The 14,191-nt window shown below is 35.5% G+C and overlaps 1 protein-coding gene across 1 annotated transcript in view; it reads right to left on the bottom strand.

Moving 5' to 3' along the window:
- Positions 1 to 9,309, bottom strand: part of prss59 (serine protease 59, putative) — a 16,515-nt gene extending 7,206 nt beyond the window's left edge. Inside the window, exons 1-5 of the mRNA XM_079886798.1 lie at positions 8,710 to 9,309; positions 7,535 to 7,716; positions 6,167 to 6,399; positions 3,087 to 3,222; positions 1,154 to 1,268 (exon numbers count right to left, since the gene is read on the bottom strand). Coding sequence (XP_079742924.1) covers positions 1,154 to 1,268; positions 3,087 to 3,222; positions 6,167 to 6,399; positions 7,535 to 7,716; positions 8,710 to 8,916 — 873 coding nt within the window. The 5' untranslated portion in view covers positions 8,917 to 9,309. The remainder of the gene's footprint in view (positions 1 to 1,153; positions 1,269 to 3,086; positions 3,223 to 6,166; positions 6,400 to 7,534; positions 7,717 to 8,709) is intronic.
- Between the last annotated feature and the right edge of the window lie 4,882 nt (positions 9,310 to 14,191).

Genomic DNA, 14,191 nt, shown 5'->3' with positions numbered 1-14,191 from the left:
TCATAACAAGATGAAAAGTCGAAATTATAATGACATTTATAATTCAAAATTCTGGCATACCATGTCAAAATTATAGCATAAATCAAAATTATGACATACTAAATCGAAATTATGACTTAAAAACTTAAAATTATTTTTTAAAAGTCGGTATAATGGCTTACTAAATCAAAATTATGTTTGACATGCATTACAAATTCAAAATTATGACATTAAATCAAATTTATGAGATTTAAAAGTCAAAATTGAGATTTAAAAGTAAAAAATTGATGAAATACAAAATTTAAATATGATTAACATGTTTTATAAATCTGAAATGATGACATACTAAGTTAAAATTATGAATAACATGATTTAAAAAGTCGAAATTATGAGATTAAAAAAAATCTAAATCAAAATGACATACAAAGTCGAAGTTATAGCATGAGTCAAAATTGACAGTCGAAATCATAACATGACTTTGTCATAATTTCGACTTTTTAAATCATAGTTTCCTTTTTATCATAATTATGATTTACCAGAGCATGATTTTATTTTTTACAATAAACATTTATTTTTTACAGAAGTGACTATTTTGAAATTAGAATTTTTAAAAAGAAATGTTAGATTCCATAATGTAAAACAAGCGAGTCAAAAAACAAATAATTAACAAAAACTATTGAAAATCATTTTTTGTAGCATAATTGGTATGTGCTAATAAAGGCCTACTTTCTTATAGAAGTATGCACTTCCCTGTCATCAGGAGCAGACGTATGCAAACAGGGATGCAGGATTTTTATATGTAATATAAATGTAGCTCATTTTATAATCACAAGCGACACGTAAGAATAAAACGACATCAACAATCCAAACATTTCCCATTAGAAACACGGTTGTTGTTTCTCTCTCTCTCTCTCTCTGAAACTCAATCCTGCACCTCTAAAAGCTCCTGTGGTTTATTGGTAATCTGACCAGACAGTATCCAGCCTCTTATCTGTCTCATACACACACTCTCCAACAAATGACTAATCTTGTTTCTGACTCGACCTTTTCTGACCCGAGTAATGCCTTCAGTGCAGAGTCTTCATGAACTCTAACCATTTCATTTTTGTGCCTGTGGTCATAATGTGGCGTGGCGGACAACATGGACCCGGTCCATCGTCTCTAACTCACACACCTCAAAGCCGCGGTTGTCCTCGTTGTATTGCACCACATCCATGAAATTCCCAGCCAAAGACTCCAGGAGATTCGCAGAATCCATCTTGGACTGGATCTGGAGCTTAGAGCACAACCTGAGACACAGAGAAATGCGTTCATGCTGACGATACACACTAGATAATTTGCGGAGAAACACTCTCTTCTCCACTTAAAACACTGAACCACAAGACTCCGCACACACACTCGATGACATCATCAAATCTGGCATCCTGCAAGGCCGAGCAGAACAGGAAAGAGTTTGTATATGTTGGGAAAAGTGTTAGATCATTGTGTGTGTGTGAATCACACGAAAACACGTCGCACATCATCCCCAATATAAAGAAAATAATGGAACATTAAGAGGTTTTGCATCGTGACATTTTCTCTAAAATCCTCATTATCATAATGCATCCAGATGTTTTTAGTTAAATCATTATTTTATTTAAATGCAGTCCAACAAATACTACCATGATATACAAATACTTTACAAGTTATTTGACTTAATATCAATTTATTTTTATATACACTATCGTTCAAAATCAATACTTTTATTCAGCAAGGATGCATCAAACAGACCAAAAGTGACAGTAAAGACATTTAGAATGTCACAAAAAATTATATTTCAAATAAATTCTGTTATTTTGACCTATTTATCATTATTTTTCCACAAAAAAAGTGGATGAAAAGTAGAAAAAGATGCTTAATTAAAATAAAAATAATGTTTTTTTATTTATTATTCACTATAAAAATTCTCATTTACCATTGCACACTTCTAGTGCAGTACACACACTTGTATTACATTCCTTACAAAGCCAGAATCATGACAGCAGAAAGTCTGCAGGAAGGAAGAGAGAGATGAAGGATGTTTCAGATTGAGTGTTTTCTTTGTGTGTGTCGTGCTGAGACGACTGACCCTGGTCCATATCTGAGCCACGGAGCACAGACGGCATTCCAGGACCTCACAATCCCGACACACACACACACACACACACACACAGATCACAAGTCGAACGGAACTAAGAAGGACACTGAAACCAGGATAGTCACAGTCCAGCAACTGCAACAGAAAGGCCTTTTCAGTCCTTCCAAAACACACATGTATTAGACATAGTCTCATGTTCCTATGCCAAACCTATATAATCCCACACTCTGGTAGTTTAAATAGATGCATCCTTTCAAAATGTATTTTTAAGTCAAGGTGAAATTAAAATAAGTACCCTATAATAAACTAAAAATATAGTGAGTATACTGAATGATGTAACTCGCTCCACCTCAAACATGACTGTGTTTCTCCTTCTGACGCAATTAAAGACATGTTGGCAGGGGTGAATATTATCCAATAACATCATAGCCAACTTTCCATCAGATCCTGATAAATGAATACAATAAAATTAAATAAAAATCAAGCCCCGGCAAGAATTATTTACAGCTAAATATTCGGTTTCACTTAGTAATGTCGCTTTTTTAACATAAATGCATTATGAATTCCATTTTATGTTGTCTGTTAAATTAAATCTCAATTGAAAAGCAGTTAAAATTGCACTTCTCACACTATACACTGCCTATGTGAATATATTGTAAAGTGTTATGTATTCCTCTGATGGTAAAGCTGAATTTTCAGCATCATTACTTCAGTGTCACACGATCCTTCAGAAATCAGTATAATATGATTATTATGTGCTGAAAAAACATGTTTAAAAAAGTTTTTTTTTTGCTTTATATTTTTGTGCAAACCATGATACATTTTAATCAGGATCCATTGATATATAGAAAGTTTAAAAGGACTAGATTTATTTGTAATATAATTTTTCTTGTAACATTATAAATGTCTTCACTGTCACTTTTGATCAATTTGATGCATCCATGCTGAATAAAAGCATTCATTTCTTTTTAAAAGTGTGCGTGTGTGATACCCGAAGTCCTTTGTGATGTTGTCATATGTTTTCGGGTCTTTGAGCCGATCAACCAGTGTGTCCGATGCTTTCTTCACCAATAGGGGGCAGTCTGGGTTCTCCGCCGCCAGCGATCGCCACACCACCTCTAAATATTCTGCAAACACAGAAGAAAATTACACAACAGCCATTACTCAACAATATTCTAATGTTCGATTTGACTCGTGTGAATGCTTGAAACGGCTTCACAAACAGTATCGTTATTTCTGTGTTACAAATATTCATATTATCACGGAAGTTCTGAGATAAAAGTTCATAGTTGGGATATAAACACTGATGCATATAGTAGTGATCAAGCAGAGTTAATCAGCTATTGAAAGTAACTTGACACTTCACATAATGATTATATCGATTACATCGTTACACCAGTAGGTGGCGACAAGTGACTGTTTAAAACAGTATTTGTCATTGAATTGTTCATTCAAGAGATTCGTTCAATACGCTGAAACAAGTGAAGAATTTATGAGTGAGTCATTGAATCATTCACTCAACCCGATTTATTTTAACATTTTAAATGGACTGCAACAATGAACAATTTGTGAGAACCTCTGGTAAATTACATGATATTTGTTTAGATGTCTGTTCAGAATCGTCAGAGAATCTTGATCATATTATACATATTGAAGCTGCTACTTTTATACAGCCATTTGGTTTGCAACATTATTATTATTTTTAGACTAGAGGCACAAGAACGATCACAATAACGATAACAATATTAGAGCCACACCAGCGGACGATATCGTTCTGTTTATTCTGTAGTTTTATTGCTAAAAATGCTCGAGCTCTTTAAAGCAGGATGGATTCTGATTGGCTGTCAATGTTTTTATTGTTCATCAGCTGGAAAAATTTTTTTGAAAGTGATTCAACAACTTTTTTACGGTTTCTCGGTGCCGTAAAAACTGATAAAAACATTGACAGCCAATCAGAATCCATCCTGCTTTAAAGAGCTTGTGCATTTAAAGTGGCAGACGATAAAACTGCAGAATAAACAGAACGATATCGTCCGCTGGTTTGACGTTAATATAGTTATCGCTATTGTGATTGTTCTTGGTGTGAACTGGCCTTTAGTCTAAAAGTAATAGTAATGTTGCAAACCAAACGGCGGTGTGAAAGCAGAAGCTCCAATATCGTCACCTTCCTAAAATAATTGCCCAAGTCATTTTTTGACAAAAATGATTTTTTTGCATAAGTCGTCTCCTCATGATGCTGGCCACCTCTGGTAAAATCACCCACATCCTCAGTTGAACAGATCATGCAATTCTACCCCTGTAGTGTAATGGCCTATGTCAAGAGTGTGACTTAGGCCGTTTTATTTTGCCTAAGTCAAAAGACAATGAGACTTGGGCAATTTTACAAGCTTTTCAAGATGGAAGCTGCATCAAGAAGAACGAAAGTCTACTCGGCCTCTGAAGTTAGGTTCAGTTTTCTGAGAAACCTGAAAAAATTTCTTAGGCGATTATTTTAGGAAGGTGACGATATGATGCTATTGCATGTTTGAAAGATATTTAGAATTTACTTTGAGGTATTTAGTTTGAGATATGCATGAGATCTTAATCCCTTCTCTCCTATTTCAGAGTGATAAATGAGAGCAGTCCCGATGAAACCACCGTCAACATCATCATGCATGTGCAAACTAAAAAAAGAAAAAAAAAGCACACGCTCTCCAACTACACAACGAGAGATGAGATGACGAGACGAGAGGACACAATATGAGAGGCTATTGTTCTGGCGCTGGAGTAATCTAAGAGCGGCTTACAATGAAGAGCTCTGTGAAAGCGGTCAGAGCGACATCACTATCTTGAAGAGCGATGCCACACTTGAGCCGAAGCTCCACCGCAGGACAGACCACAATCATGGAGTGTGACAGACATGGAGTGTGACAGACATGGAGTCATCCACCGTCATCGAACCACACAGACGGAGAGGTTTGGGATTCTCCTCACAGGCAAAACACATGCGTCTGGTCTCTCCGCACTGGACACACATAATTAACCCTCGATTTATATTTAATGTCAATGTCTGTACGGAGGCGTTGTTTTAAATATGACCCAACAGACATAATAAACACTCTCTCAGACCGACTGCTGATTAATGTGTGTGTTTGTGTGTGTGTGTGTGTGTAGCTGTAGGTCAGGGAAAGGTCTCTGTTCAAAGTTTTTCCGATGTTGTGGTGACACACAGCTGTTCGCAGGGACGGAGGGAAAAAGCTAATAAGATGAGAAAAGCAGACTGAAAACAAGACAAAAAGAAATGATAGAGACAAGAAAAAAATGGACAAAAACTTAACTAAAAAACTAAATTTAACTAAATTTAAAATATTGAACTTTTTGGAAAGAAATTCATAGTTTTATTCAGCAAGGATGCATTAAATTGATCAAAAGTGACAGTTGAGACATTTATAATGTTACAAAAGATTATATTTCAAATAAATGCTGTTCTTTTGAACATTCTATTTAGAACCCTGAAAAACTTGATCAAGGTTTCCACAGAAATATGAAGCAGCACAACCGTTTTCATCACTGATAATAATCAGAAAAGTTTCTTGAGCATCAAATCATCATATTAGACTGATTTCTGAAGGATCATGTGACACTGAAGACTGGAGTAATGATGCTGAAATTTCAGCTTTGATCACAGGAATAAATTACATTTTAACATATACTGCCATAGAAAACAGTTATTTTAAATTGTAATAATATTTCACAATATTACTCAGAAAATTACTAAATTGATTCATTTTAGTTGCAGAACTTCTGAGTAAAACCAGGACATTGAACAAGAAACGTTGTAGAGTGGGAATTTAGACATTGTTTTTCTCAATTTTGTCCATCAATAATTGACAGAATGGTGAAAAGCATCTCTATATGACAGATGGTTGGAAAGCCAAAAGGAAAATAGTTTCAGGAAGCGGAGTAAGATATGAAACAAACCTCTTTCTTTAGTGCGCTAATAAAACATGCACAATAAGACCAGGAGCATGTATTAATGATGATGTCATGTTGAATGACTGTCATCGACTGCTTTCTCCTCAGAGTGCTCACCTGGGAAGTTGACGGTGGCGTGGACGGGTGCGCTGGTCGCCACAGAGGCGTGGACCAGGTGCGGGTACTTCAGGCGGAACCAGGCAGCAAGGGATCCTGGGTAGGAGCCCCCGAACGCAACCCACTTGCTGTTGGTCAGGCCTCGCGTGGCAGCAGTGACCGAGCGGAAGTGAGCGAGATCGGCCAGAGCCTGACGACTACTGAGGAAACGCAGATTCACTGCGCTCAGATCCCTGACAACACACAACACACAATCTATCAGTTACTGAGGGGAGTTTAACATCTGGATGGATGGATGGATGGATGGATGGATGGATGGATGGATGGATGGATGGATGGATGGATGGATGGATGGATGGATGGATGGATGGATGGATGGATGGATGGATGGATGGATGAAATAAGATGGATAAATGGATTGATGGATGGATAGGTAGATAGATAAAATAAGATAGATGGATGGATGGATAAAATAAGATGGATGGATGGATGGATGGATGAAATAAGATGGATGGATAGATAAAATAAGATGGATGGATGGATGATGGGTAGATATATAGATCAATAAAATAAGATAGATAGATAAAATAAGATAGATAGATAGATAGATAAAGATGGATGATAGATAGAATAAGATGGATGATAGATAGATAGATAGATAGATTGAATAAGATGGATGATAGATAGATAGATACAGTAGATAGAATAAGATGGATGATAGATAGATAGATAGATAGATAGATAGATAGAATAAGATGGATAGATAGATAGATAGATAGATAGATAGATAGATAGACAGATAGATAGATAGATAGATAGATAGATAGATAGATAGATAGATAGATAGATAGAATAAGATGGATAGATGGATAGATGGATAGATGGATGGATGGATGGATGGATGGATGGATGGATGGATGGATGGATGATAGATAGAATAAGATGGATGATAGATAGATAGATAGATAGATAGATAGATAGATAGATAGATAGATAGATAGATAGATAGATAGATAGAATAAGATGGATGATAGATAGATAGATAGATAGATAGATAGATAGATAGATAGATAGATAGATAGATAGATAGATAGATAGATAGATAGAATAAGATGGATGATAGATAGATAGATAGATAGATAGATAGATAGATAGATAGATAGATAGATAGATAGATAGATAGAATAAGATGGATGATAGATAGATAGATAGATAGATAGATAGATAGATAGATAGATAGATAGATAGATAGATAGATAGATAGATAGATAGATAGATAGATAGATAGATAGATAGATAGAACAGCAGTGTGTCATTGACTTGTAGTGCCATCTAGTGTTGATAACCCAGTGTTGTTCTTCCACTCACTCGGTCGGTTGACTCTTCCCGTAGAAGCGGTGCTCCAGTAATAAACACAAGGCTCCCAGCTTCTGTGCGTAAAGCAGCCAGGATCCGTACTGCATCCAGGCGGGATTAGCCGGACCTTCCCCCCCGATCATCAGGAACACCGGACCACCGGCTCTATAGAAACTCTCATTCACAAAGTATCTCTGCAGGAGCGAAAGGCTTGTTTAGTTTAAGGTTTATTAGAACCTTTAGTGTCAAAGGAACTGCCAAAATCAGTGCTTTTGCGCACACACACACACACACACACACACACACACACACACACACACACACACACACACACCAACCGACCCCTAAACCTACCCATCACACAAAACTTTCTGCATTTTTACATTTTCAAACAAACATCATTTGGTCCACAATGTAATACAAACCTACACACACACACACACACACACACACTCACACACGTCACAAGTTTGGAATCATTATGATTTTTTATTGTCTCTGAAAGAAGTCTCTTCTGCTCACCAAGGCTTAATTTATTTGAGCAAAAATACAGTATACACTGTAATATTGTGAAATATTTTTTACAATTTAAAATAACTGTTTTCTATGTGAATATATGCTAAAACATTATTTATTCCTGTGATCAAAGCTGAATTTTCAGCATCATTACTCCAGTCTTCAGCGTCACATGATCCTTCAGAAATCATTCTAATATGATGATTTACTGCACAAGAAACATTTCTGATTATTATTAATGTTGAAAACAGTTCATATTTTTGTGGAAACCTTGATATACTACCATTGCAAAGTTTGGGGTAAGTAAGATTTAAAAAAAAAATATATATATATATATATATATATTCAGGAAGGATGCATTCAATTTATCAAAAGTAACAGTAAAGAAGACATTTATAACATTACAAAAGATTTTAAATAAATGCTGTTCTTTTGGATTGTCTACACATCAGAGAATCCTGAAAGAAAATGCACAAGCGATTTCCACAAAAATATGAAGCAGCACAATTGTTTTCAACATAATCAGACATGTTTATTGAGCACAAAATCAGCATATTTGAATGATTTCTGAAGGATAATACCATGGTGTTCTCTGAAGTCATGGAGCATGTATCACTCGCATCAGTGTTTCAGTGAGTGTCTCTCAGTGTCATGCACTGAAGTAACGTTACCTGTTTCCAGACTCGAGTCTCCGCGCCGTTGAAGTGATCCAGCCTCTGAGTGAACCACTGCTCGTGCACATCAGACTTCACGTGCAGCAGAGCTTCATTTCTGCGCGAGCTTCTGTGGTGAGCAGCGCTCGGGGCGAGGAAAACACACGCTAAAACTATCACTACAGCAGCTGGATATCTCTCTAAACTATTACAGCCTAAAGCCATCTTGAAGTGGAACTGATTCTCTGATCATGTGTTTATAATCATGTGATATGTCATCTCTTCCCCACTACGGTAAAGGCTGAGCTCATGAATATTAAGTAGTTCCGCGTTATCCTCGGTCATTGGTCATGAATATTTATTTTTAAAGGCTGACGTTATGTTCTTGCCTTCCAATGGCGAAGCTCGTAAAATGAATATGTAGACTCAAGCCTTCGTCGTAGTAACTCAATAGCTTATCCATATATTTCAAAATAAAAGAGACTCGATTGACTTCACAAAATTAAAAAAAAATATATATTTTTCGCGATAAAGATGTATGATCATGCAAAGAAGATGTATGCTTTGTCCCTCTGAAGAGAAATTACGCGAAATGCGGCGGAATGAGCAACAGTTGCTGACTGACTACCGTAAATACTGTAATATGGCGCTTCTTCAAGTTAGATTACTTAAAGGGATAGTTCACTCAAAAATGAAAATTCTGAATGAATTTCATTCTTCTTAAAAAGAAGATATTTTGAAGAATGTTGGTAACCAAACAGTTGCTGGGCCCCACTGACTTCCATGTTTGTTTGTTTTTTCTTCTTCTTCTTCCTGTGAAGCTTATGCTTGAGATGAAAATATCATGGTAGTTATCTCTTGTAAACAAAATATTCCATTCTGCATAATTTCTAATTAAAATGTCATTTTGTAAAATTATGTAGGCCTATGTTTTAAAATATTAGGTCCTTTTCATAAATTCCATGGTACACTTTGGTATTATCATGATTTTTTTTAATGCATTAGATGGACACAAATGTGTGTGTGTGTGTGTGTGTGAGAGAGAGAGAGAGAGAGAGAGAGAGAGAGAGAGAGAGAGAGAGAGAGAGAGAGAGAGAGAGAGAGAGAGAGAGAGAGAGAGAGAGATTGTTAAATAACCTATTATAACATAACATTAACCATTTCCCCTTTTTATTTATTTATTTATTTTAGAATTGTTGTCTGTTTAATCTTGATGTTTGTCACAATCACATTATTTTTAATTGCATACCTCATATAAAATAAACATAAAATAAGAAGCACCTCATCTAGTGGCTAAGCACCTGCTTTCACTGAATATTTGAAGAAAAACATAGTGTTTAAAAGGTTTCAGGTTCTATTTTGTGCAATATTTATGGAGAGGACCATGCATGAACTTAATGGTTATTTACTGTGTGTTATGTTGCATCAGTATTGCATGGGTTGAAAACTCTAATCTATTCAGTCCATCTAATGAACACAGGATTTGACTCGTCAGACTTCAACATGTTTGTGCAAGATGTTCCATGTATCTCCGTGCATGATCGTCACCTGAACCCCTTCCAACATTGTGCTTGTGGGTTTTGCATCTGCAAGCAACACGTTTTCACCAGAAAAAGAACAAATTTGGTTCCTTCTATACTTAATTTAAATGCTTAATTTAAATTGTAAAGGCCCTAACAGTAAATTAGGTCTTCTCAGGTCACTGTCAGAGGTCAGAGACAAATCTCAGTCAAAGATAAAATGCCAAGCCTGCACAACTATTGCCTTAAAAATAGGTCAACAGTGTTGCTTCCTAAGTAATGTGTCATAAAATGCATATAAATACCAATGCTCTGTAGTTTTAAAACATATAATGCAATGCAAACCATTGATGATTGAGAGATGAACAAATAAACCTTCCTCAAAAGCCTGATAATCATATTTGAGACTCATGATATAAAATGATGTCTGGAATCTGGATAATCAAGTAATCCTAGTTGCTTCAGTCCAGTAAGTGTTCATCTTGAAATATTACTAAAAATATCAAAGTTTCTCTTATGTTTACTTCATAAATATCAGTGACATGTTAGGCTTTATAGGTTAAAAAGATCTTCACTGCATAAATTTGTTCATAAACCTCTGACCTCACAGTGTCATATGCATATTAAACACATAATATCCTCTGATCGACCAGTCACGGATGTTCATTGCTCTCATTGGTTTATTTGCAAATCAGCTGATGACTACATTGGTTCTGTTTACATTTGACATGATGATTATCAGTCCAGGAGAAGCAGGAATGATCACTTCCAGGCACATTTCTAAACTGTTTGCCGCTGTAGTTTTCATAGATCTAAAAGATGTTTGCAGTTATTTTCATCCGTAATGTATCAGTTAACTGTGGTATACCTCTGGGTTATGGTCATGCATTTCAGTTACAGATTTCACATTCACTTCGGTGGAGGAATGATATTTCCAGATCTCTCTCTTAATCTTCAAGAAGCATCAACTCTTCAAGCACATTCATCATGATCATAATAATACTTTCTGGGCTGATTACTCAGAAATTTTACAGTCACCACCATCAAACAACGGCAATACATCACAAAACAAAGACTTACAAAACAAAGGGGAAAACGCATTTATAAAACCATAAACACTTCACGTCTTTACAGAAAACTTCCTCCTTTGCACAGTCTAATGAAATCTGCACTAAACCCTGCTCTACTGTTTCACCATCACACGTCTGTACTTCTCGAAGTCATTTTGAAACTATAAGGAAACGCTTCTCATGTTACTGCATGTTGCTTCAGGGTGAATACATTCTTGTTCCTCATTTGCAAGTCATTTTGGATAAAAACGTCTACTAAATGAATAAAGGTACAGCAGATGATAGATGGCTGTTTTAATTAAACCACAGCATAATCTGTTTTTAATACTTACTGCATCGTAAATTAAATCTAAAAAAAAGCGAATTATTTACCATTAAATGTTTTGGTCACATGCATCATAATCAAGTTAAAGCTCCAATATGTAGGAATTTTGTAACAAAATTTCCGAAAATAACTTGCACAGTGTGATATATTTCCTCCAGTTGTGTACTTACAATATCTCAAAAGTCTCCAAAGATTTTTTATTTCAGAGAAATTCCGATTTTAAATAACTGGCCGTCCCGGAAAAAAAATGTCGCGCCTCAGTGACGCAATGTCCGCTCTATCCTTTTTTTCCGGATTTTTTTTTTTTTTTTTTTTTTTTTTACAACAACTTTATTGAGTTTTTTTTTCTTATCACAATAAACAATAAAGACATCTGACAAAGAATAAAAAAAGACTAAAATAAAAAATATGACCCACCACACCGGAATATCACATGTGCGGAAGTGGTGGTTAAAGCGTTAAAGCCATAGACTGTATGGTTATAGCTGTTATGGATCACGATTACTCTTTGGCAAGTATTGAAGTGCCAACAAAACGAAAGCGTCCATATTCGGATACTCGCGGAGTCACGGACTGTGTGACAAACGGAGGAATAAAACCCGGATAAATATCGGCCAGGCGTTTTCGAGATGGAGAGAGCTGCGCGTCAATCTTGGACTTGACCGAGACTCTGCTCTCGCGAGTGTATTGATAGACAGGTAAGACATGCAACTGTCAATAATAGCACTTATAAACAAAGTTATATTGCTCTTTGTACTTCGGTAAGGCTTTTTATCACGTGTGGTGACCGAGATTATGGCAGTACAATTAAATACAATCGGATATGTTGTTAAAAAAATATATTTAGTCATTACTTGCAAATGTTCGTTCAAATTTACTTTTAGATATTGGTTTGAACACGTTAAACAACACGGCATTAACCATAAAAACGTAAAACTGCACAACATTAACCAAACAAATCATTTGACATTTGACAATAGCTGTATGTTGTAACGGGATAATATAGCATAACATTTCACGTTCCTTGCAGTTCATTAATTATGATGACATAAAATAATACGATCAGACATACAGGTAATACAAAAACGAATAAATTACCTCATCCGTGATCATGATTCATTAATTCCATTTAGATACATCGCTAGATGGTGAAAACGCATTAAAAACGACATCTCCCATCGTCACCTCCTTCATAGCGTCATCAAGCTTCGCCTTTGTTATTGTTGGAAACTGCGCCCTCTTGTGGTCAAATACCAAAGTTACATACTGGAGCTTTAAAGAAGAAATTATATTTTTGCACCAATTTTGTACTATTACAATTCTGTATTAATTTGCTTAATTATTATGATAGTGAAGAAGACATTTATAATGTTACAAAAGATTTATATTTCACATAAATGCTGTTCTTTTGAACTGTCTATTCAGAATTCTGAAAAATTCTGAATTTCCACAAAAATTCCAACTGTTTTCAACATTGATAATAATCATAAATGTTTCTTGAGCAATAAATCATCATATTATACTGATTTCTGAAGGATCATGTGACACTGAAGACTGGAGTAATGATGCTGAAAATTCAGCTTTGATCACAGGAATAAATGACACTTTAACATGTATTCATATAGAAAATGCTTATAAATTGTAATAATATGTCACTGTTTTACTGTATTTCTGATCAAATAAATGCAGCCTTGGTGCGCAGTAGAGATTTACTTACTGCCACTAAACATTTGAACTGCATGTTTTTGAATTTGGGGTGAAATATGATCTTGACGTGTCTTCTTGTTTGTCGACAGGCTTTGTGAGATTCATCCTTCTTCTCTATTATCTGGTCTACTGGCTCATCAAGTTCTTTCCATCAGTCTATACAATACAGATCTGACCTTTTACAGTTCAGTCCTTTATACAGCAGTGTTTGTTGAAGGAAGGGCTGTATGGATGAAGGGTCCAAAGGGAACGTTTTGCCACACCTGCATGCCAATAGTGGCTGAAATGAGAATATTTACTGTCCATAAATTCTAATCAGCTAAGTATAAATATATTCTTGTTAGCTCATTTACAGTAGTTGTTTTCCCATAACTAAAATGTGTGTAGGTGCTTTCCCAGCCAACAATAATTATGGTCTAAAAAGGTTTTACTAACATTCTCATTAAGTTAAAACTTTATTTCTGAATGGAATGTTCCCTGAACGTTCCAAAGTCAGTTCTTCAAATGTTTTAAAACGGGTTTTCGTGGTTATTCGAACGTTAAGGGAACATTCAATTGTATCATTGTTCAAGCATTATGGGAACGTTTTGAATGTTTTTGAACATTTAAAAAATATTAGACGAACATCCAACTGAAACGTTTCAGAAAAATAACGTTCCATGAAAGAATGTTTTAGTGCTAGAGTTTTGAGAACATTATTAAACGCAAGATGCCTTCGAACGAACGTTCTATTAACGTTAATGTTTATTCATAACTTTGACAGAACATTAGCCAAAGTTCTGAGAACGTTCCGTGTTAGCTGGGTTTGTGCTTCATAATTGTCAAACTCTTGTTGCTAGATACATGTGGTCCCACTCACTGTGGGACAGGTTGTCGTT

Source organism: Squalius cephalus, assembly GCF_949319135.1.
Source record: "Squalius cephalus genome assembly, chromosome: 11".
NCBI classification, from domain to species: domain Eukaryota; kingdom Metazoa; phylum Chordata; class Actinopteri; order Cypriniformes; family Leuciscidae; genus Squalius; species Squalius cephalus.
Note: the sequence above shows the minus strand (reverse complement) of the source record. Positions and strands in the feature narration are given on the sequence as shown.